Here is a 26,179-nt window from a genome sequence, read left to right on the forward strand (position 1 = left end):
TATAGATGTACATGAAGGGGAATGAGTTCCTTCCCCAAATCACTTTGAATTGAGTTACAGGTTGTGAAAATCTTGTCTGAGCCTATGTCGAATCAAACTTGTAAGCCTTCATTTGATAAACATTTATTGATCATGTATTATGTGTCAGGCACCATTGTGGTTACTAAGGACAAAGTAGTGAACAAAAAAGACACAAAATCCCTGCCCTCTAGTAGTTCATAGTCCAGTATGATGTTCCTTGTCACCAGCCGGGTAGGAAGGGTGGGACTATCATCACCACTTTCACTGGGCATCTAGGAAATTGGGGGGACCAGGTGGGTGTGGTGACTCGCTGGGATCCCTCAGCACCATGTGACACTTGCTTACAGCCCTGCTGAGCTGGGCCCTCCTGTCTTCCTCAGATAATCTTCCTGCAGACCAGGCCTCGCCTGCCATACACGGCTGCCCTGCTGAGCAGCTGCATGGACGGCTACATCTATGCCTGGTCCCTCCACGGGAGCGGAGGCCTGCTGGGGAAGTTTCCTGTGGACCTAGACAATGAAAATGTTGTTGTGGGTGCCATGGCCACTGATAAAAATGACTGGATCCTCATCACGGGGGATTGTAAAGGATACATCAAGGTGAGGAAGAACTGGCAGGAAGATTGAGGAGCTGGTGCCAGCCAAGTGTCCAACCACCTCTTCGCTGCACGTGGCCCTTGCCTAGTTCCTCCTCCCTCTGGGTACTGGTTCCATTTGTAAAACAATGCAGGGAGGAGGGTGGGTTACCTTAGGAGTCCTCTCCTGCTCTGCTAAGCTCAGTGACAGGGACTTGGTTCAAAAAGCCTTCCCCGGAGAATTCCATGCTCCATCACTGTCTTCTCCAACTCCCTCATCCCCTAGTCGTGTGGCTAATCTAGGATCAGCTGTCTCAGGAGCTGATTTTGTGCCTTGTGGCAAGACATGAGGCAGGGGTGTGCTGTCCTTGAGCTGATCACACCCTTCCTGCCTGCTAATCCATGAGTCTGGCCTAGAAGATCCCTAAGGCCCTTTCTGGCCCTAGTGGTGAGGCATCTCAGAGATGTAAGAACTACCCCCCACCCCCACCAAATGAAGAGGAATGTTCTGGGAGGAGCCCACAGAGTGAGTTGGGTTCTGGGTCAAGGGGTGTGAGGCCACTAACCCACATGTTGTGTCTAGATCTGGGACATCAAGGATTACTGCATGTTGATTGATAAACAGCCATTCCAATCCAATGTGGCCAAGGTTGTCTCTGAAGCATACAACAAGTTCCGGTTATTAATTCCTCAGCAGCTTGGGACCAGCTTCCCGCACTACATTCCCTTGGAGGATAAAGAGGTAGGAGGATTATTACTGGAGGGTTGCTCAGGAAAGTGCCTTTGAGCCCCACAAATGAGCTAGGACCATAGACTAACTCAAACCCAAGAAAAATACGCTTACTAAAAGATAAGAGCAAAAATATTGATAGAATTAGTATTCGTGGCCAGGAACAGTGGCCCACACCTGTAACCCCAGCACTTTGGGAGGCCAAGGCAGGTGGATCACCAGGTCAGGAATTTGAGACCAGCCTGACCAACATGGTGAAAATATAAAAATTAGCCAGGTGTGGTGGTGCGCGCCTTAATCCCAGCTTGTCAGGAGGCTGAGGCAGGAGAATCGCTTGAACCCAGAAGGCAGAGGTTGTAGTGAGCTGAGATTGCACCATTGCACTCCGGCCTCGGCAACACAGCAAGACTTCATCTCAAAAAAAAAAAAAAAAGGGTTAGTATTTATAATAGTGCCACATTAGAAACAACCCAAATGCCCATCACCGTAGACTGGAAAATAAATTACAAATAAATTACAGTGTAATATCTGGCACCAGAAATGAATTTACTCACTACAAAATGGAGAACTCTTCAAACGATTTAGGCAAAAGAAGTCAGACACAGAAGAATACGTATTAGAAATGATTGTTTTTGTTGGGGAAGTGGAGAGGCTGGAAGTAATCATGAAGGGGACTTCTGGGGAGGTTGGCAATGTTCTGCTTCATTAACAGGCCTGATCATGCAGTTGTGTTCAGTTTCTAAAAATTTATTCAGTGGTGGGCCAGGCGTGGTGGCTTGCTCCTGTAATCCCAGCACTTTGGGAGGCCAAGGCTGGTGGATCATCTGAGGTCAGGAGTTCAAGACCAGCCTGGCTAACATGTTGAAACCCCATCTCTACTAAAAATACAAAAATCAACTGGGTGTAGTGGTGCATGCCTGTAATCCCAGCTACTTGGGAGGCTGAGGCACAAGAATTGCTTGAACCCGGGAGGCAGAGGTTGCAGTGAGCCAAGATTGTTCTATTGCCTTCCAGCCTGGGCGACAGAGTGAGAATCTGTTTCAAAAAAAAAATTCAGTGCTATACTTATGTACAATTTTCTATGTGTATATTATACATCAATGAAAGTTTTAAAAAGTCAGGTAACATAAAAAGACTTACAGCGAAGAGTCTAAGTCCCATTCCTGTTCCCCCAAACAGTTCATGCTCCCTGAAGTAACCACGTGTTGATTTTTGTTATTCCTCCAGTATTTACTTATGCAAACACAATGTGTAAAGTTATTTTCCACTGAAGGTATCATCTCACTTATACTGGTACTCATCTTGCTTTTCTTGCTGTATGATGTATCTTGGAGATCTTTGCATAGCAGCACACTATCCCATTTTAAGGTACATTTGTCTTTAAAAAAATCTTACACAAAAGTGAATAGTGAATGTTATTTCACATATGTGAAGGCATTTCTGTAAGAGATGTTCTTGCAAGTGGGATTGCTAAGTAAAAGGGTTACATGCATTTGCAATTTTGGTAGCCCTCTTAAAGGCAGGTAAGACTATTCTTACCTGAATCTTTGCATGAGTGTGTTATGGCCAGTTCATTTTAGTATGAAGAGAATGTCATTATATTCAGATCTCTTGGGAACTGATTACCCACAGCATCAGTATGTGAAGAATTTATAATGTGGATACAATCATTATAATAATAATATTTATTTACTGCTTGCAATGTTCCAGGGATGGTGATAGGTAGGTTATGTATGCATTCATTAATCTCCATAATGACTCATGAGGAAGATGATATTTTTCAGATGAGGAAGTAATGAAACTGAAGAGCTGAGAGGCTCATCTAAGCTCCAGTAGCAACCAGTGTAGACCTGAGACTAAACCTAGGTCTGTCTGACTGCAGAATCTGTGTTCCTGATCATCTGCTCTTAGCTTTATAATGATATATTTTAAACAATTGGGATTATGTTGTATGTAACTGGAATTTCCTATGCCATCAAATAATCTTTTTTCTTTGAAAATTTTATTAATATTGTTTCAAATAGATACATCATAATTGTGTAAATTTCTGAGGTGCAGTGTGCTGTTTTGATCTGTGTACACATGTGGAATGATTAAATCAAGCCAGTTAACATATCTACCACCTCACTTACAATTTTTATGGTGAGAGATTTAAAATTTACCCTTTTAGTTATGTTGAAGTATGCAATATATTATTGGCTATAGTCACTGTGCTGTGCAGTAGATCTCAAAACTTACTCCTCTTGTCTGACTGAAACTTGGAACCCCTTTGACCAATAACTTCCCCTTCTCTCTCCCTCATTCCCCACCCCACCCTCTAAGCCTCTGGTAACCATCATTCTCCTTTCTACTTCTTTTTAAAGACCTCTTTTTGGCCAGACGCAGTGGCTCATGCCTGTAATCCCAGTACTTTGGGAGGCCGAGGCGGGAGGATCACCTAAGGTCAGGAGTTCAAGACCACCCTGGCCCACATGGTGAAATCCTGTCTCTACTGAAAATACAAAATTAGCCGGGCATGGTGGTGCGTGCCTATAATCCCAGCTACTCCAGAGGCTGAGGCATGAAATCTCTTGAACCTGACAGGCGGAGGTTGCAGTGAGCTGAGGTTGTGCCACTGCACTCCAGCCTGGGCAACAAAGTGAGTCTGTCTCAAAAAATCAATCAAACCAAATCAAATAAAAAACTTTTTTTTTTTTTTTTTTTGGTAGAGATGAGGTCTCACTATGTTGCCCAGGCTGGTCTTGAACTCCTGGGCTCAAGGAATCCTCCTGCCTTGGCGTCCCAAAGTGCTGGGATTACAGGTGTGAGCCACCACGCCCGGCCCTTTCTACTTCCATGAGTTTGACTTTTTATGATTCCATATATAAATACGATCATGCAGTATTTTTCTTTCATGCCTGGCTTATTTCACTTAGTATAATATCTTCCAGATTTATCTATGTTGTCCCAAATGGCAGGATTTTTTTCTCTTTTAAGGCTGAATAGTATTCCGTTAAATATATACACCACATTTTCATTATCCATTCATCCATTGATGGCCCCTTAGGTTGATTCCATATCTTGGCTACTGTGAAAAGTGCTGCAATGAACATGGGAGTGCAGGCATTTTTTTGACATACTGATATGACATATTGATCTCTTTTGGATATATACCCAGAAGTGGAATTGCTAGATGATATAGTCGTTTAGTTCTAATTTTAGTTTTTTAAGGAAACCCCATACTATTTATCATAGTGGTTGATTTGGCTTTGTTGTATCCCCACACAAATCTCATCTTGAATTGCAGCTCTCATAATCCCCATGTTTTGTGGGAGGGACCTGGTGGGAGGTAATTGAATTGTGGGCCACCCTATGCCATTCTCATGGTAGTGAATAAGTCTCATAAGAAAAGATGGTTTTATAAAGGGTAGTTCCCCTGCTCATGCTCTCTTGCCTACTGCCATGTAAGAGGTGCCTTTGCTCCTCTTTCACCTTCTGCCATGATTGTGAGGCCTCTCCAGCCATGTGGAACTGTGAGTCCATTAAACCTCTTTACTTTATAAATTACCTAGTCTCAGGTATGTCTTTATTAGCAGCATGAGAACAGACCAATACAGTGGTTGTACTAATTTACATTCCCTCCAGCATTGTACAAGGGTTTTCTTCTTTCTGCATCCTCACCAACACTTATTTCTTGTCTTTTTGATAACATCTAATCTAACAGATGTAAGACGATATCTCATTGTGGTTTAATTTGTTTTTCCTAATAATTAGTGGTACTCAGCATTTTTTTTCTTGAACCTGTTGGCCATTTGAATGTCTTCTTTTGAGAAATGTCTCTTCGGATGCTTTGCCCCTTTCCTTCCTTTACTTTCCTTTCTTTTCCTTTCCTTTTTCCTTTACAGGCACAAGCTACCACACCCGGCTAATTTTGTATTTTTTGATAGAGATGAGGTGTCACCTTGTTGGTCAGGCTGGTCCCAAACTCCTGACCTCAAGTGATCCGCCTGCCTCGGCCTCCCAAACTGCTGGGATTACAGGCGTGAGCCACTGCGCCTGGCCACTTTGCCTATTTTATGTTATTTTATTTTGAGATGGAGTTTTGCTCTTATTGCCCAGACTGGAGTGCAATGGCGCGATCTTGGCTCATCACAACCTCCGCCTCCCAGGTTCAAGCGATTCTCCTATCTCAGCCTTCCCAAGTAGCTGGAATTACAGGCATGTGCCACCACTCCCAGCTAATTTTGTATTTTTAGTAGAGATGGGGTTTCTCCATGTTGGTCAGGCTGGTCTTGAACTCCTGACCTCAGATGATCTGCCCACCTTGGCCTCCCAAAGTGCTGGGATTACAAGTGTGAGTGTGCCCGGCCCACTTTGTCCATTTCCTAATTGGGTTATTCATTTTCTGGCTATTGAGTTGTTTGAGTTTCTTATTTATTGTAGATGTTACTCCCTTATCAGATGTATGATTTACATACATTTTCTGTCACTCTATGGGTTATCTCTTCACTTTGTTCATTGTTTCCTTTCTGTCCAAAAGCTTTGTATTTTGTCTAAAATCCCATTTGTCTATTTTTGCATTTATTTATTTATATTTTTATTTTTTATTTTTGTGAGATGGAGTCTTGCTCTGTCACCCAGGCTGGAGTGCAGTGGTGCAATCTCAGCTCACTGCAATCTCTGTCTCCCAAGTTCAAGCAAGTCTCCTACCTCAACCACCTGAGTAGCTGGGATTATAGGCGTGTGCCACCATGCCTAGCTATTTTTGTATTTTTTTGCTAGAGACAGGATTTCACCATGTTGACCAGGCTGGTGTTGAACTCTTGACCTCAGGCAATCCACCTGCCTCGGCCTCCCAAAGTGCTGGGATTACAGGTGTGAGCCGTCGCCCCTATTTTTGCTTTTATTACCTGTGCTTTTGGGGTCATAGCTAAATAACCATTGCTTAGATCAATGTCATGGAGCTTTTCCTCTAGGTATTCTTGTAGTTGTTTTACAGTCTCAGATCTTATATTTAAGACTTTAATCCATTTTAAGTTGATTTTTTATACTGTGTGAGATAAGGATCCAATTTTCCTAGTACAGTTTATTGAAAAGACTGTCTTTTCCTCATTATGTATTATTAACAACTCTGTCAAAAATCAATTGACTATTAATGCATGGGTTTATTTCTGGGTTTTCTATCCTGTTACATTAGTTGATGTGTCTATTTTTATGTTAGCACCATATTGTTCTGATTATATTAGCTTTATAATATATTTTGAAATCAGGGACTGGATGTCTTTTTTTTTTTTTTTTTTTTGAGACGGAGTCTCGCTCTGTCACCCAGGCTGGAGTGCAGTGGCCGGATCTCAGCTCACTGCAAGCTCCGCCTCCCGGGTTCACGCCATTCTCCTGCCTCAGCCTCCCAAGTAGCTGGGACTACAGGCGCCCGCCACCTCGCCCGGCTAGTTTTTTGTATTTTTTTAAGTAGAGACGGGGTTTCACCGTGTTAGCCAGGATGGTCTCAATCTCCTGACCTTGTGATCCGCCCGTCTCGGCCTCCCAAAGTGCTGGGATTACAGGCTTGAGCCACCGCGCCCGGCCTGGATGTCTTTAGCTTTGTTCTTTTTGCTCAAAATTGTATTGGCTAGCCAGGGCCTTTTATGGTTGCATGTGAATTTAAGGATTATTTTATTTCTATAAGAAATGACATTGGAATTTTGATAGGGATGGCACTGAATCTGCAGATTGCTTTGGGTACTATGAATATTTTAATAATATTCTTCTAATTTATCAACACAAGATAGCTTTCCATTTATTTGTGTTTTCTTAGTTTTTAAAAATGTTTTAGTTTCTTGTGTACAGATCTTTTAACTCCTTGGTTAAATTTACCCTTAAGTATTTTATTTTATTTTATTTTAGTTACTACCACATGCCTGGCTAATTTTGTATTTTTAGTAGAGACAGGGTTTCTCCATGTTAGTCAGGCTGGTCTCGAACTCCAGACCTCAGGTGATCCGCCTACCTCGGACTCCCAAACTGCTGGTATTGTAGGCATGAGCCACTGCACCCAGCTGAAAACCACACTTTCTATTGATTAAATAATATTTCATCTCATGGAATTACAAATTTTCATTTTATGAGGTTATCACTTATTTAGCTTGTTATCTTATTTTTGTACATTAATATGGTTTCTAACTTTTCATTATCAAAAAAGAAAATGGACAAAACCGTAGAAAGACACAAACTACTAAAGTTGACTTAAGAAGAAATAGAAAATCTGAAGATATAAAAAATCTGAATGTAATAAGTAAGGAGATTGGATTAGTAATAAAATTTCCCACGAAGAGAAGTCCACATTCAGATGGTTTCACTGGTAAATTCTACCAAATATTTAAAGAATTTTTTTTTTTTTTTTTTGAGACAGAGTCTCACTCTATTGCTCAGGTTGGAGTACAATGGTGTGATCTCGGCTCACTGCAACCTCTGCCTCCCAGGTTCAAGTGATTCTCCTGCCTCGGCCTCCTGAGTAGCTGGGATTACAGGCATGCACCACCATGCCTGGCTAATTTTTGTATTTTTAGTAGAGACAGCGTTTCACTATGTTGGCTAGGCTGGTCTTGAACTCCCAACCTCGTGATCTGTCCACCTCGGCCTCCCAAAGTGCTGGGATTACAGGCGTGAGCCACTGTGCCTGGCTAAAGAATTAATGTCAATTGCTCACAAACTCTTCCAAAAGAGTTCTCTATGAGGCCAGTATTACCTTGACACCAAAACCAGATAAAGGTATCACAGGAAAATAAAACTACAGACCTAATATTTTTATGAATATAGATACAAAAATCTTCAAAATACTAGCAAATTGAAGCCAGCAACATATGAAAATGATTATACACCATGACCAAGTAAGATTTATCCCAGGAATGCAAAGTTGGCTTAATATCTGAAACAAATTAATGTAATACACCATATTTACTGAATAAAAAACAAAAGCCATATGATTATGCCAATAGATGCAGAAAGAGCATTTAACAAAATTGAACACCGTTTTCTGATTAAAACACCCAATAAACTAGAAATAGAAACTCCTTCAACCTGATAAAAGCTATCTATGAAAACTCACAGGTAGCATAAAACTTCATATTGAAATATTAAATACTTTCCTGTAAAATCGGAAATAAAACAAGAATGCTTACTCTTGCCACCCCAATTTAACATTTTACTGGGAAGTCAATTAGGCAAGGAAATGAAATAAAAGATATCTATATTGGGGAGGAAGAAATTAACTCTCTCTATCTGCAGATGATATGATCTTTTATCTAGAAATCCTAAAGAATTTATTAAAAACTATTAAAACTAATAAATTCAGTAGGGTTGCTTGATATGGTAAATATACAAAATCAATATATTTATATACACTAGCAATAAACAATCTGAAAATGAATAAAAATTTCACTTATAATCGCATCAAAAAAATTTAGGAATAAATTTGGAAAAGTAGTGCAAAACTTGATCCCTAAAAATTGTATAACATTATTGAAAGACATGAAAGAATACCCAAATAAATGGAAATATATCTCATGTTCATTGATTGGAAGACTGGATGTTGTTAACATAGCATATTCCCCAAATTGATTTAATGCAATTTATATCAAAATCCCAGCTACTTTCTCTTCTTTTCTTTTCCTTTTCCTCTTCCTCTTCCTCTTTCTTTCTTTCTTTCTTTCTTTCTTTCTTTCTTTCTTTCTTTCTTTCTTTCTTTCTTTCTTTTCTTTCTTTCTTTCTTTCTTTCTTTCTTTCTTTCTTTCTTTTCTTTCTTTCTCTTTCTTTCTCTTTCTTTCTTTTCTTCTTTCTCTCTCTCCCTTCTTTCTTTTCTCTCTCTCCCTTCCTTCTTTTCCTTTCTTTTCTTTTTTCTTTCTCTCTCTTCCCTCCTTCCCTCCCTCCCTCCCTCCCTCCCTCCCTCCCTTCCTTCCTTCCTTCCTTCCTTCCTTCCTTCCTTCCTTCCTTCCTCTCTCTCTCTCTCTCTCTTCCTTTCTTTTTGACAGTCTCACTCTGTTGCCCAAGCTGGAGTGCAGTGGCGCAATCTCAGCTCACTGCAACCTCCGCCTCCCAGGTTCAAATGATTCTTCTGCCTCAGCCTCCGGAGTAGCTGGGACTACAGGCGTGTGCCACCGTGCCTGACTAATTTTTTTGTATTTTTAGTAGAGATGGGTTTCACTGTATTGATCAGGCTGCTCTGGAACTCCTGACCTCGTGGTCCGCCCACCTTGGCCTCTCAAAGTGCTTGAATTGCAGGCATGAGCCACCTCGCCCGGCCGGCTGGCTTTCTTTTCTTTTTTTCTTCCTTCCTTCCCTCTCTCCCTCCCTCCCTCCTTACCCCCTTCCCTTCCTCCCTCCCTTCCTTCTCTCTCTCTTTTTCTTTCTCTCCTTCCTTCTTTCCTTCTCTCTCTCTCTTTCTTTTCTTTGACAAAGTCTTGCTGTGGTACCCAGGCTGGAGTGCAGTGGCACCATCTTGGTTCACTGCAACCTCCACCTCCCAGATTCAAGCGATTCTCCTGCCTCAACCTCCCGAGTAGCTGGGATTACAGGTGCCTGCCACCATGCCTGGCTAATTTTTGTATTTTCAGTAGAGACGGGGTTTTGCCATGTTGGCCAGGCTGGTCTTGAACTCCTGACCTCAGGTGATCCACTCGCCTCAGCCTCCCAAAGTGCTAGGATTACAGGTATGAGCCACTGTGCCTGCCTGCCTTCCTCCTTCCCTCCCTTCCTCCCTCCCTCCCTCCCTTCCTTCCTTCCTTCCTTCCTTCCTTCCTTCCTTCCTTCCTTCCTTCCTTCCTTCCTTCCTTCCTTCCTTCCTTCCTTCCTTCCTTCTTTTTTGGAGATAGTAGGATCTAGTTAGTAATAAAAAAAATCTTAAGAAAGAACAGAGTTGAAGGATTCACAATTCCCAAGTTCAAAACTGAATATGAAGTTAAGTAATGAAGACAATGTGATACTGGCATAAAGAAAGACGTATAAATAAATGGAATAGAATTTAGAGTTAAAAAATAAATTCTCACGTTTATGATCAATTGATTTTTGACAAGAATGCTGAGACAGTCAAATGGGGAGAAATAATATATTTTTTAAAAAATGTCCTGCTGGGACAATAGGGATAACTTTATCTGTATTAGAAGAATGAAGTTAGACTCCTACTTCATAACACACACAAAAAAAACTCCAAATGGATCATAGACCTAAATGTAAGAGCTGAAATTGTAAGACTTTTAGAAGAAAATAAAAAATAAGTGCAAAGTATTTGTGACCTTAGACAGTGTATCTTAGATATGACAGCAAAAACAAGCTACAAAAGACAAAAACAGATAAATTGGACTTTGTCAAAATTAAAAACTTTTGGAGTGCAAAGGATACCATCAAGAAAGTGAAAAGATAACCTTAGAGAAAATACTTGCAAATCATGTATCTGATAAGGGACTAGTGTCCAGAATATATAAAGAACTCTTGCAACTTGATAAAAAAGATAAATAACCGAATTAAAATATGGGTAAAGGATCTAAATAAACATTTCTTCAAAGAAGATGTACAAATGGCTAATAAGTATATTAAATGGTGCTAAACATCATTAGCTATCAGGGAAATGCATATCAAAACTATAATGGGATCCCACTTTACACTTGCCAGGATAACTATAGATAATAGCAATGGTTGGCTGGGATGTGGACAAACTGGGACTCTTACACATTGCTGGATAGAATGTAGAAAGCTGGCCAGGCACGGTGGCTCACGCCTGTAATCCCAGCACTTTGGGAGGCTGAGGCGGGTGGATCATGAGGTCAGGAGTTTGAGACCAGCCTAGCCAACATGGTGGAACCCCGTCTCTACTAACAATACAAAAATTAGTAGGGCATGGTGACAGGTGCCTGTAATCCCAGCTACTCCGGAGGCTGAGGCAGGAGAATCGCTTGAACCTGGGAGGTGGAGGTTGCAGTGAGCAGAGATCACACCATTGCACTCCAGTCTGGGCAACAAGAGCAAAACTCCAAATTCCATTAAAAAAAAAAAAAAAAGTAGAACGCTGCAGTCACTTTGGAGAACAGTCTGGCAGTTCCTCAAAAATTAAGTGTAGAGTTACCATATGATCAAACAGTTCCACTCCCAAGTGTATACCCAAGAGAGATGAAAACATGTTCACATAAAATCTTGTACTTGAATGTTTATAGTAGCATTATTTATAATAATACAGAAGTGGAAACAACCCAAATGTCAACTTCCAAATGGATAAAGTGTGGTATAGTGATACAATGGAATGTTATTTAATAATAAAGAATAAAGTACTGATGCATGCAACAACATGGATGAACCTTGAAAATACTATGCTAAGTGAAAGAAGCCAACCACAAAATACCACATATTGTGTGATTCCGCTTAAATGACATGTCCAGAATGTCCACATTATACTTTCTATAGAGTTAGAAAGTAGATTAGTGGTTTCCTGAGGCTGGGGGAGGGAGTTGGGGGAATTGGCTGGTGACTACTGGGTAAAGAATTTCTTTCTGGGGTGATGAAATGGTCTAAAATAGAATGTGGTGGTGGTTGCACAACTCTGAATATACCAAAAACCATTGAATGAGCACTTTAAATTGGTAAATTATATGTGAATTATGTTCAATATAGTTGTGTTTAGATATCTGTAAAAATAATGGTGCAAATATTCTTTTTCACAAACCTTTTTTGTTGTTGTTTATAGTTGTTTATTTGCACATCTAGTAATTTGTCCCAAGGAAAGAGTATGTAAAAGAACATAAGCCATTTTAAGGCCTTTCATGTATGCTACAAAATTGCACTCCAGAAGGTTTATACAGTTTTGCATTTCATTAGCCTGTTTTGTTTTATCTTTGACAACCTAAAGAATTTATTAGTAGTATTCGTCTGAGGATCCTCTAGATCTATCAGAGTGTCTTTCTTATAGAAGACATTCAATAAATAAATGTCCTAAGTGAGCAAAACATTTTTAGTTGATTTTTAGGTGCAAATGGTTTCTTTTGATTTTAATTAAGATGCCTTTGTTTATTAGTGATATTGACATCTTTTCTTATTCTATCGGCTTTGTATAACTTTGTGAATTGTCTCTTCATGTCCTTTGCCTACTTTTCCATTGTGGTAACTATCTTTTATAAATGTTGTATAATTAGTTAAAAATATATTAGGCTGGGCATGGTGGATCATGCCTGTAATCCCAGCTCTCTGGGAGGCCAAGGTGGACGGATCGCTTGAGCCTAAGAGTTCGAGACCAGCCTGGGCAACATAGTGAGACCCCATCTCTAAAAAAAAAAAAAAAGCAATAAAAATATTTGAAAAGATTAACTCATTGTCTATCATATGGATTATAAATATCCCCCCAAATTTGTCACTTGCTTGTTAATTTTATTTATGATGATTTAAAAATTACAATATATTTTTTGGTGTTCAAGTCTGTTTTTGTTCCCATTGTGATATTTTCATTTGCCTATCACTTTCTTAGAGAAAAGATAAACATTGATTCATTCTTTGTAGGTGTTTTATGATTTCATTGAAAATAAAATCTTCAATGCATCTAGTATTTATTTTGTTGTAGGATAAAAGATAACAACATAGGTTTCTCTTATAGTTCATCAGGTATCCCACTACTGTTTATTGAGTCATGTTTTCTGTTACCACTCTTACTATATACCAAAGTTTTACGTACATTCGGGTTGGTTTCTGAGCTTTCTATTGTCTTCCATTGCTTTGTTTAAAATTTAAAGTTTATTTTTCTGACTTTCCATACTTGAATATGGTCGAATAAGTCCCCCTTTATTAATCTTGTTTTATTTAAAAATGGTCATTTTCACTAATTTTCCAGTTCAGTAGTTTTATTCTCTCAGTGTAATGTGATTTATCACCCCATTGCTCATTCTATTCATCTCCCAATGCCCAACTAAAAAGCTTCAGAAGACTGAGGCTCTTGCCCTGGCCCCATCACTTTCTAGCTATGTGGGCTTGGTCTAGTCATTGAACATGTCTGACTCTCACTTTTCTCCTCTGTAAGTCAGTGAGAATTATATATTTCCTATAAGGTCGTGAGGTTCAAATGGAATAATATGTATACAGGCACTTGGTAAACAATGTGGTCATATGCAAGTGCTTTTTATGGTTTTACCTAAGGGGCCACTGAGGGCCAGAGAAGTGTCGGGACCTATGTAAGGTCACAAGTAAGTTCATGTGGAACACATCTAAAACTAGAACCCTAGCCAGTGTCCCAGGGCCCTTCCAGCTGGGCTCTGCAGCCTGCAGTCTTAGGTGCCTTCTGATTAGCCTGTGTAGTGGTCTTGGTGTAAGTGTTTCTCCTGTACTGTCCCCTATAGGTTGTGGCTGGCCATACCATTTCCCTGGTTCCCCCCACGCTCCTGATTACCTGGAAGGGCCATTTGGATAGTGTGGCAGACATCCTGTATGTGGACAACTTCCAGTTGGTTATCAGCGCTGGCCAGGACCGGGACGTCAAGGCTTGGAAACTCTCCGGTGATGCCATTGGTATGGGTCCTGCTGAAGCTCAGCCATGCCCATGGCCCTTCTTTTCTCTGTCCCTGTCTGAACATAAGCTGGTATGAACTTTGTACTCTGTGGGGAGGGACTCTCAGGCCACAGCAAATGCCTTTGCTTAAATAATATTACAGTCTGCCCAATTGTCCGTTCAGCAAATGGTCCATCTATTCACCCATTCACCCAATATTATTCACCTATGTATATTTTGCAAATCATATATCTGATAAGGCATATTCCTTTCTCTTTTAAAAAATAAACTTAATTGTTGCATTGTATATATAAAAAAAACCCCATACAAACCTGAAGGGTTCAGCTTGGTGAATTTTGACAAAGTAAACACATCCCCACATAGCCACTGTTCATGTCAAGAAACAATTAGGGCCAGGTGTGATGACTCACTCCTCTAATCCCAACACTTTTTTGTCCCCTTCTCCTCCTGTGCTGTCTTCCTTTTTTTTTTTTGTAGTGCCCTGTCTCTACTAAAAATACAAAAATTAGCCGGGCATGGTGGTGCATTCCTGTAATCCCAGCTACTTGAGAGGCTGAGGCAGGGGAATCATTTGAACCTGGTAGGCAGAGGTTGCAGTGAGCCAAGATCATGCCACTGCACTCCAGCCTGGGCAACAGAGTGAGACTCCGTCTAAAAAAAGAAAAAGAAAAAAGAATTAAAGGTGACTTATGTACCACCATTACAGTATTACAGCATTCTGTATTTTTCTAAGTACATTTATCAGAAAGTTTTGTATTTTCATATGCTTTCGTGTTCCTGCCTAGCATTCTTTTGTTTCAACTTGAAGGGGTCCCTTTAGCATTTATTTAAAGGCAGGTCTAATGGTGATGAACTCCTCTTGTTTTTATTTATCTGGGAAAAGTTTTATATTTCCTTCATTTTTAAAGGACAACTTTCCTGGATATAGTATTTTTGGATGAGATTTTTTTGTTTTTGTTATTTTTTATTTTTTATTTTTATTATTTATTTATTTATTTTTTTGTGACAGAGTCTCACTGTGTCACCTAGGCTGGAATACAGTGGTGTGATCTCGGCTTACTGCAAGCTCTACCTCCTGGATTCATGCCATTCTCCTGCCTCAGCCTCCTGACTAGCTGGGCCTACAGGCGCCCACCACCACGCCCGGCTAATTTTTTGTATTTGTAGTAGAGATGGGGTTTCACTGTGTTCGCCAGGATGGTCTCGCTCTCCTGATCTCGTGATCTGCCTGCCTCAGCCTCCCAAAGTGCTGGGATTACAGCACTGCACCTGGCCGAGTTTTTGTTCTTTTTATAATGTGTCTCCTTGTGGATTACTCTGACTTTATCCTAGTTGGAATCCCTTGAGCTTCTTAAATATAGGTTTCTTTTCCTTTTTAAGATTTGAAACATTTTCAGCCATTATTTACTAAAATAAGCTTTTTGTCCCTTTCTCTCTCTCTCTCTCCTCCTTCTGGTACTACATAATGCATATATTGTCCATTTGACGATGTCTCATAAATCCCTTAGGCTTTCTTTACTCTTTAAAATTCTTTTTTCTTTTTGCTTCTTTGACTGGATATCTTCAAGTCTGCTGATTTTTCCTTCTGCTTGATCAAGTCTACTGTAGATGACCTTTGAATTCAATTATTTTATTTTTCATCTTTAGCTCTGGAATTTTTTTTTTTTTCTTTCTTCGAGATGGGGTCTTGCTCTGCCACCCAGGCTTGAGTGCAGTGGCACGAATTCAGCTCACTGAAGCCTTGACCTCCCAGCCTCAAGTGATCTTCCCACCTCAGCCTCCTGAGTAGCTGGGACTACAGGTGCATGCCATCACGCCTGGCTAATTTTTTTTATTGTTTGTAGAGACAGGGTTTCACCATGTTGCCCAGGCTGGCCTTGAATTCCTGAGCTCAAGTGATCCGCCCGCCTAAGCTTCCCAAAGTGTTGGGATTATAGTTGTGGGCCACCATGGCTGGCCTCTGTTTGGTTCTTTTCTATATTTTCTGGGTCCTCACTAGTATTCTCATTTTGTTCATGTATTGTTTCTGAGCTTGTTGAGCATTTTTATCATGGTTACTTAGAATTCTTTGTCAAATAATTCATATACCTCAATTTCTTTAGCGGCAGTAAATTTGCAATTTACGTGCATAAGTTTATTTTTTTTAGGAGTCCATTATCTCTTGCTCCCTCTGGTGTCTGTTTGGAGTACTGCAAGTTCTCTAGAGCTGCTACAAGCTTCCCCCAGGCCTCTAGAATATGCTAGGTCTTTCAATAGTCTGAGGCAAGACAGAAACCAGTCTCTTGGGTACCCCTCAAAGGCTAACAAAGGCTAACACTGGATATATATGCTCCAAATCTGCTTCCTCAGGGAGAAGCTGGAAGTTGGGTTATTTTCCCTACTCATTCCTCAGAGCGGCAGGAGGGACTCTGATAGTGAGTGTATGCTAGTCTAAATTGTCACCTTTGTTCTTAGTAGCCCAGTCTGGTGCCCCTTCCTGTCAGTGCTTAGATTTAGGCAAGACAGAAACTGGTTCATCATGCAGCCCTCTGAAAAGTCTGCATGTTAGATGTACATCTCAGTCTTTCCCTCCCAGGGAGAAGCTGGAAGCTGGGGGTTCCTTCCCAATCTGCTTCACTGAGCCAGGAGGAGGGATTACAAGTGAGCACCATGAATTTTCCTACTGGCTTCAGTGCAGCTGGTGTGTGTGTGTGTGTGTTTGTTTGTTTGTTTTGCATTCATCTGGGATGAATGGTCCTGGTTTCTGGTCCATGTACTGTTGTTCAGTCAGTGTCTCCATAAGGGGAAGGAGGTGCTGGATCTTCCTATTCTACCATCTTGCTGATGTCACCCATTTTTTGTATCTTTCAAAGACGTCTTTGACTATCCCCTAAATATAATATCTAGTGTTTTTTTTAGAAGCTTGATTGTTTTAAAAATCAGATTTTTGAAGTGTAATTTACATCCGATAAAAGCACGTTTTAAAAGTATATAGTTCTATGAGGTTTCATGAATGCATAGAATTGTGTAATTAGTATCACAATCAAGATATAGACATTACCCCAAAAAGCGACCTCATGTCTCCTCATAATAAACTCTATTTCCTTCTCCTAACCCCTGGCAGCCATTGATCTGTTTTGTCTCTATAGTTTTGCCTTTTCCAGATTATCATAAATGGAAACATACACATGTAGCTGAGTGAAATTCTAACTTTCACTTAGCATAATCAATTTTAGATTCATCTGTGTCGTTGAATGTTTCAGTAGTTTGTTCTTTTTATTGCTGAGTATTATTCCACTGTATGGCTCTGTCATAGTTTGTTAACCCATTCACCAGTTATAGGACATTTGGGTCATTGTCAGTTTTGGGTGATTATGAATGAAGCTGTTTTAAACATTGTTTTCATTTCTGTTGGGTAAGTATTTAGAAGCAGAACGACTGGGTTGTATGGTTAAGTGTATTGAAACTTTATGAGAAACGACCAAACTGTTTTGCATTTCTACCTCTGCGTCTTCATCAATATTTGGTGTTTGATCTGTTATTATTTTAAATTTTAATAATCTATAATTATAGCATGATATTTCAATACTCTTCTCTCAATAATTTATAAGACAACTCTACAGAAAATCATTAATGATATAGAATACTTGAATAACACTATCAAACAATTTTACTTAATTGACATTTATAGATCACTCCATTCATAAACAAACATTATTATTATTATTATTATTATTATTTTGAGACGGAGTCTCGCTCTGTCGCCAGGCTGGAGTGCAGTGGCGCAATCTCAGCTCACTGCAACCTCCGCCTCCCAGGTTCACGCCATTCTCTTGCCTCAGCCGCCTGAGTTGCTAGGACTACAGGTGAGCGCCACCACACCCAGATAAATTATTTTTTTGGAATTTTAGTAGAGATAGGATTTCACCATGTTGGCCAGAATGGTCTCGATCTCTCGACCTCATGATCCGCCCGCCTCGGCCTCCCAAAGTGCTGGGATTACAGGCGTGAGCCACCGCGCCTGGCCAACATTATTTTTAAGTGCACACAGAACATTAATTCAAACAGACCATATTCTGGGCCACAAAACAAATCTCAATAATTTCAAAAGGATTTATGCCATACAGAGTATGTTCTCTGATCCCAATGAAACTGAATTATAAATCAAAAACAGAAATATCTTTGAAATATCCCTAAATATTTGGAAGATAAATGACACACTTCTAAATAACCCATGGGCCAAAAAAGAAATCCAGAGGGAAATTAGAAAACATTTTGAACTGAATGAAAATGAAAATATAACATTTCAAAATTTATGAGATGCCACAAAAAACAGTAGTAAGGGGGAAATTTATAACACTAAATTCCTATACTAGAAGGAAAAAAGTTCAAATCACTAGCCTCAACTTCCACATTAAGAAACTAGAAAGAGGCCTGGTGCAGTGGCTCACGACTTTGGGAGGCAGGTGGGGGGATCATTTGAACCCAGGAGTTCAAGACCAGCCTGGGCAACATAACGAGACCCCATCTCAATGAAAGAAAGAAAAGAAAGAAAGAAAGAAGGAAAGAAGAAGGAAAGAAAGAAAGAGCAAGTTGAACCCAAAGTAAATAGAAGAAAGGAAATAATAAAGATTAGAATGGAAATCGATGAAACAGAAAAGTAAAAAATAATAGGGAAAATCAATGAAGCCAGAAGCTGGTTCTTTGAAAAGATCAATTAAATTGATAAACCTCCAGCTAGACTGGGCAGGAAAAAGAGACAGAAGACACAAATTACCAATATCAGGAATAAGTGGGATGACATCACTGCTGATTCTACAGATGTTAAAAGGATAACAATGAAATACTATAAACAACTTTATACAATAAATTTGGCAACTTACATGAAATAAACTCCTTGAAAGACACAAACTACTAAAGCTTACACAAGAAGAAGCAGATAACCCAAATATCCTTATATCAAAGAAATTAAATTTGTAGTTTAAAACGCTCTTCACAAAGATATCTCCAGGCCTAAATGGCTTCCCTGGTGAATTTTACCAAATATTTGAAGGAGAAATAATATAAGTTCTACAGAAACTGTTCCAGAAAGTTGAAAAGGATACAATACTTCCCAACTCATGAGGCAACTTGGTACCAAAACCTGACTAAGACATTATAAGAAGAAAGTGAAAAAGAAAAGGAAAGAAAGAAAGAAAGAAACAATTGATTAATATCCCTCATAAGCATAAATGCAAAATATCTTAACAAAACTTTTGCAGATAAAATCCAGCAATATATAAGAAGGGTAATATATCATAATCAAATAGGGTTTACCCCAGATATACAAGGTTGGTTTAATATTTGAAAATCAATATAATTTATTATATTAATAAACTTAAAGTGAAAAACTATGTGATTATCTTGTTATAATAAAGTCATTTGACAAAATTCAACATCCATTTCTGATAAAAACATTTAGCAAAATAGAAAAAAACTTCCTCAACCTGAGGAAGTGCATCTGTGAAAAAACCTAAAACTAACTTCACACCTAATGGTGAAAGGCTGAGTACTTTGCCCTGACCAGGAATAAGACATGCCACTTCGATTCAAAGTTAGACTAGAAGTGTAGAGGGCAGTTAGAGAAGGAAAAAAAAGGCATTCAGATTGGAAAGGAAGAAATAAAACTTTTTATTTGTAGTTGACTAATTGTCTATGTAGAAAATCCAGTGGATTTTACTAAAAAGAGTTAGTAAGGAGTTTAACAAGGTTGCAGGATACAAAATCAGTATAAAAAATCAATTGTATTTCTATATACTAGCAAGGAACAGTCAGAAATGGAAGTAAAAGATACATTTACGATAACATAAAACATGAAATACCAAGATATGTAAGTACACAGAAAAGTACTACAAAATATTGCTGAGACAAAGTGTAGAAGATTTACTGTTAATGGGTAGAAGACTCTCTGATTAAGAATAAAATTATCTCCAAATTAATTTGTAGGTTAACTGAAATACCAATCAATACCCCAGAAGAATTTTTGTAGAAATTGACACAGTGATTCTAAAATTTATATAAACCAGTCAAAATAGCTTTGGCAAAGGAAACTAAGATGAAGTGCTAACATTGCCTGATTTCAAGACTTATTGTGAAGCCATGGTAATCAAGACAGTGTGGTAATGGCATAGAGACAGACAAATAGATCAATGGAATGGCACAGAAAGTCCAGAGATACACCCATACATATACGGACATCTGTTTCCGACAAAGGTGCAAAGGCAATTCAGTGGAGAAAAGACAGACTTAAAGCAACGAACTTGGATCCACACTTCACACCACATACAAAAAGCAGCTCAAAATGGGCTGTGCATGGTGGTTCATGCCTGTAATCCAAGCACTTTGGGAGGCTGAGGTGGGAAGATCACTTGAGGCCAGGAGTTCGAGACCAGCCTGACCAACATGAGAAGACCCCATCTGCTAAACATACAAAAAATTAGCCAGGCATGGTGGTGCCGGCCTGCAGTCCCAGCTACCCAGGAGGCTGAAGCATGAGAATTGCTTGAACCTGGGAGGTGGAGGCTGCAGTGAGCCAAGATCACACCACTGCACTACAGCCTGGGCGACAAAGCAAGACTCTATCTCAAAAAAACAAAACAAACAAAAACAATTCAAAATGGATCATAGAACTAAAGGCAAAAGTTAAAACTAAAACTTCTAGAAGAAATCATGGGAGAAAACCTTTGTGACCTTGGTTTAGGCAGAGATTGTTTGGATGCAACACCAGTAGAGCACAATTAATAAAATATCAAGTTAGTAACAGTTTATCAAACTTAAAAACTTCTGCTCTTCAAAAGACATTGTTAAGAGAACAGAAAGATAAACCACAGACTGGGAGAAGATATTTGCAAATCCTATATCTGATAAAGCTCCTATTTAGAATATATGAACTTTCAGAACTCAATAAGGAAACAAATAATACAATAAAAACATTAGAAAAAGGTTTGGATAGACCACAAATTTGAAGAAACTTCACTGTAATAATTAAAGAGGAAACACGAAGGACAGCTCGACAGTCAGCAGGGACAGGTTTATTTTAAATAAACCTGAGAGGGGCAGCTGGCTGAGTTAGGTTAGAGCCACACTCTCTTACAGACTAAGAGTTTTTAAGGATTCAGGGTGGGAGAGTTTATCAGAGGCTTGGACTGCTTCTGTGTCTTTTTGTTGTGCTTATCTGGGAGGGAGAGTTGTGTGTCTGTTCCCATACATCTTTCTGCAGCTGCAGGCATATCCCCTCTGCTTTTAGCTTCCCTATCTTAGTGCACCTGAAGGGAAAGGAATGTGCTTATTAAGGCCTACTGTTTTACTGGGGCCCATTGTATGAGGGTGAAGTTTAGCAGTTACCCAAGAGACTTTCCCCTGACCTCTCTCTGTGCCGGAGCTGTCTTATCAGTGTTTTACTGTCTGCTCTTTCTGTCTGCTTGTAGTTAGAAGTGATTTCCTTGAAATGCATGAGGCTAGAAAGGGAGCTGGAACTTAAAGTGGTGGTGTTTGTCCGCGATGACGGTGCTCCTGCTCTGTCATTCACCAAAGAAAATATATAGAAGCATGGAAAGCAATGCTCAATATTTATTCATTAGAAGAGACATACTAATTAAAACCGCTAAAGATACCATTTATCTTATTAGAATGGCTGAAATTAAACAATATTGATCATACTAAGATGGTATATGAAGGAGCTGAAACTCTCCTGCATGGCTAATGGGAACGTATAATGGTACAACTGCTTTGGAAAGCGTTTTGGCAGTTTCTTAATAAAGTTAAATGTGCCCCTATGATATGAGTCAGCTGTTCCACTTCTATGAAAGCATATGCCCGGGTAAAGACTACATACATAAATGTTCACAGCAGTATTTTTTATTTTATTTATTTATTTATTTATTTATTTTTGAGACGGAGTCTCGCTCTGTCGCCCAGGCTGGAGTACAGTGGCCGGATCTCAGCTCACTGCAAGCTCCGCCTCCTGAGTTTACACCATTCTCCTGCCTCAGCCTCCCAAGTAGCTGGGCTACAGGCGCCCGCCACCTCGCCCGGCTAGTTTTTTGTATTTTTTAGTAGAGACGGGGTTTCACTGTGTTAGCCAGGATGGTCTCGATCTCCTGACCTGATGATCTGCCCGTCTCGGCCTCCCACAGTGCTGGGATTACAGGTGTGAGCCACCGCGCCCGGCCAGCGGTATTTTTTTGTAACAGCCCCAAACTAGAAACAATTCAAATGTCCATCAATAGTTGAGTTATAAACTATGGTTTATGGAATATCACTCAGCAATAAAACAGAATGAAGAATTGATTCATTATATAATGTGGTTGGATTTCAAAATAATTATGCTTAGTGAGAGAAGCCAAACAAAAACCTGTACATATTGTATGATTTATTTTTTCCCAACCATTTACATCTGCATCTATTTATATAAAATTTTAGGAAATGCAAACAAATTTATAGTGTGACAGCAGATAACTGGTTGTTTGGGGATTAGGGGCTGATGAGGGTTGGAAGGGTGAGAGCTCAAAGAAGCAGGAAGAAACTTTTGCAGGTGATGGATATGTACATATTAAATAGAAACCGGTTATTGCATGTCAGTTATACTTCAATGAAACTGTTAAAAATAGTCATCCTACTAGGTTTATAGTGGTATCTTATTAATGATTTTAATTTGCATTCCTCTAGTGACTAATGATGTTGAAATATTTTCTTGCACTTATTAAAGTTTTTGCCCATTTTAAAATTGGGTGTTGTTTTTAAGTTGTAGGAGTTATTTATATATTATGGATATTAACCTCTTATCAGGGATATGATTTTCAAATACTTTCTCCCATCCTGTAAGCTTCTTTTTCATTGGGTTCGTTGTTGATTGTGGTTTTTATTTGTTTGTTTGTTTGTTTGTTTTGAAATGGAGGTTCGCTGTTGTTACCCAGGCTGGAGTGCAATGGTGCGATCTCAGCTCACTGCAACCTTCACCTCCCTGGTTCAAGCAATTCTCCTGCCTCAGCCTCCCGAGTAGCTGGGATTACAGGCACCCACCACCACACCCATCTAATTTTATATGTTTAGTAGAGACGGGGTTTCATCATTTTGTCCAGGCTGGTCTTGAACTGCTGACCTTAGGTGATCGACCTGCCTTGACCTTTCAAAGTGCTGGGATTATAGGTGTGAGCCACCACACCCAGCCTGATTATGTTTTTTGAAACACAGAAGTTTTCACGTTTAATGTCTATTTTTGCTTTCATTGCCTGTTTTTTAGTGTCATATCATTGGCCTAATCCAATGTTATGAAGCTTTCCTTCCATATTTTTTTCTAGGAGTTTTTACAATTTTGGGTATTATGTTTAGGTATTTAATTCATTTTGAGTTCATTTTTGTATATGGTGTAAAAAGGGTCCAGTTTTACTCTTTTGCATGTGGCAATTTGGTTTTCCCAGCACCATTTGTTGTAGAGACTGTCTTTCCCAATTGAGTGGTCTTGGCACTTTTGTTGAATATCATTTGGCTACATATGTGAGGCTTTATTTTTTAATTTAATTTTATTTTTTTTGAGACAGAGTCTTGCTCTGTCGTCCAGGCTAGAGTGCAGTGGCGATCTTGGTTCACTGCAAGCTCCGTCTCACAGGTTCACACCATTCTCCTGCCTCAGCCTCCCGAGTAGCTGGGACTACAGGTGCCTGCCACCACACCTGGCTATTTTTTTTATTTTTATTTTTAGTAGAGACAAGGTTTCACCGTGTTAGCCAGGATGGTCTCGATCTCCTGACCTCATGATCTGCCTGCCTTGGCCTCCCAAAGTGCTGGGATTAGAGGCTTGAGCCACTGCGCCCGGCCGAGGCTTTGTATTCTATTCCATTGGTTTATATGTCTGTTTTTATGCCGGTACCACACTGTCTTGATTACTGTAGCTTTGTAATATATTTTAAAATCAGAAAGTAGATGTTTTTGTTCTCTAAGAAATTTTTGCTTACATTAAAATTACAAAGATATTCTCTTAGATTTCCCTCTAGAAACTAGAGATTTTGGCTTTTAATTTAGGTCTATGATCTATCTTCAATTGATTGTTGTATAGAGAGGATGTTTTGTCTATTTCCAGTTAGCCAAGAGAGTTAAAAAAAAATCATAAATAGGTGTTGAATTCTGTCAAATGCTTTTTCTGCTTCTACTGTGATAATCATATAGCTTTTGTCCTTTATCCTGTTGATGTGGTAAATTACATTTTTTGAATTTTGAATTCAAACCTGCATTCCTGGAGTAAACCCCACTTAGTCAAGATGTATTATTCTTTTAATATATTGTTGAATTCTATTTTACTCCTTAATGGAACTTTATTGTGTTATGGCCAGGAACCCTTGAGTGCCTAAAACTTTCTTGGTCCTGGACATCTATCCTCCCATGAGTAGAGTGGCCAATGGGAATTCAAAATACCATTTTACTTTGGTTTTCTTGGTTTTGCCTCAAAAATGCAGCATTTTTCTGGTAAGTGGAGATAGAGCCATATGATTTTGCCTAAGGCAGGCCCCTCCCTTTCCCTAAAGCCAAACTCGGATCTTACCCTAGCGGGCCATTAGAGACAAGAACACAAGTGAAAAACAGAATGGCTCCTCCAAGTGCATTTATAACAAGTGATCCCTGCTGGGCTCAGTGGCTCACACCTGTAATCCCAGTACTCTGGGAGACCAAGGTGGGAAGATCACATAAGCACAGGAGTTTGAGACCAGCATGGGCAACAACGTGAGACCCTGTCTCTACAAAAAATTTAAAACTTAGCTGGGCATGGAAGTGCGCACCTGTAGTCCCGGTGACTCAGGAGGCTGAGGCAGGAGGATCGCCAGAGCCCAGGAGTTCGAGGCTGCAGTGAGTTATGACTGTGCTGGTGTACTCCAGCCTGGGGAATAGAACAAGACCCTGTCTCAAAAAATAAAAATAAAAAAAAAAAAATAAAACAAATGATGTAAAAAACATGCTCTCTCAGTATTCGAGAGTCCATCCTGTTTGGATTAGCAAATGTTCTATTCTTGAGGAAACCCCAAGAAGGGCTTGAGAAGGGGGCTGGGAGCCTTCCCCACCTCCAAACAGCAAGCATATATCTTCTGTTCCATGTCCTGAGCGAAGGTATAGGTGGCCTCCAACCCAACTGGAATAAAGGCCCTGCCTCACATGTGCAAATGCTGCCTGCCCATGTAAGGGAGAGAAAATGCTGTTTCTCTGTTTTTCGTTAAAAAGAACCCTTTCAGCCCATCTCTGTTCTTATATTTGTGTGCCTCTTTTAAACAGTGTATAATTGAGTCTTATTTTTTTCATCCTGAAAATCTTTACCTTTTAATTGAATATTTAGTTCATTTAAATATCAGCAATTACTTACATAGTTGGTTTGAAGTGTATCATCTTGCTATTTACTTTTTCTGTTTATCCTATCCTTGGTTTCTTTTTTCTTCCTTTTCTTATTTCTTTTGGGTTAATCAAATATTTTAAAAATTGTTGTTTTGTGTGCTCTGTTTGCTCTTTAAATGGTATCTTTTGTACTGTTCTTTTAGTGATTACCTTAGACATTATATGTATTCTTGACCTAGTGCTACTCCCTGTGCAAGAATCTTACATCCCCCCCATGTTTATGTTATTATTATATATTTTATTTCTACATATGTTGTGTCTTCCTATAAGACATTGTTATTATTATTTCTTTCAGCAGTCAATTTCCTTTTATGGTTACTGACATATTTACCATTTCTGGTGCTCTTCAATCTTGAAATTCTAGGATTCTGTCTGCAATTGTTTTCCTTTAGTCTGAAGAACTTCCTATTTCTTATAGTGTTATCTGCCACTAATAAATTCTCAGATTGATAATTTTCAGATCAAATTTTCCAATCAATGAAAATATCTTTATTTTGCCATAAAATTTAAGACTATTTTACTGGGTATAGAATTCTCAGCTGGCAGTTTCTTTTCTTTCAGCATTTAACATACGGATTCAATGGTCTTCTGGTGTTCATATTTTCTGTTGAAAAGTCAGTTGCAAGTTGCTTCTTTGAAGGTAATTTGTCTTTTTTTCCTCTGGCTGCTTTTGGTTTTCAGCAGTTTGACTATGATATGCCTAAGTGTGGTAGTGTTTGTATTTATTCTGCTTGGAGTTCACTGATCTTTTAAATCTAGAGGTTGATGTCTTTCATCAGTTTTGAAAAGCATTCAGATATTATCTCTTCACTATTACTTCTGCATTATTCTCTCTCCTCTCATTGTGGGGGTACTAACTATATGTGTGCTAGACTATTTGACTTTGTCTCATAGGTCTCTCATGCCTTTTTTTTTTTTTTTTTCATTTTTTTTTCAAGCTCTGAAT

The 26,179-nt window shown here is 39.3% G+C and overlaps 1 protein-coding gene across 1 annotated transcript in view; it reads left to right on the forward strand.

Moving 5' to 3' along the window:
- Positions 1 to 26,179, forward strand: part of EFCAB8 (EF-hand calcium binding domain 8) — a 96,961-nt gene that overhangs the window by 65,667 nt on the left and 5,115 nt on the right. The window contains exons 20-22 of the mRNA XM_077949063.1: positions 402 to 620; positions 1,179 to 1,337; positions 13,670 to 13,838. Of these exons, the coding sequence (XP_077805189.1) occupies positions 402 to 620; positions 1,179 to 1,337; positions 13,670 to 13,838 (547 nt within the window). The remainder of the gene's footprint in view (positions 1 to 401; positions 621 to 1,178; positions 1,338 to 13,669; positions 13,839 to 26,179) is intronic.

This window comes from Macaca mulatta, chromosome 10, assembly GCF_049350105.2.
Source record: "Macaca mulatta isolate MMU2019108-1 chromosome 10, T2T-MMU8v2.0, whole genome shotgun sequence".
NCBI classification, from domain to species: Eukaryota; Metazoa; Chordata; class Mammalia; order Primates; family Cercopithecidae; genus Macaca; species Macaca mulatta.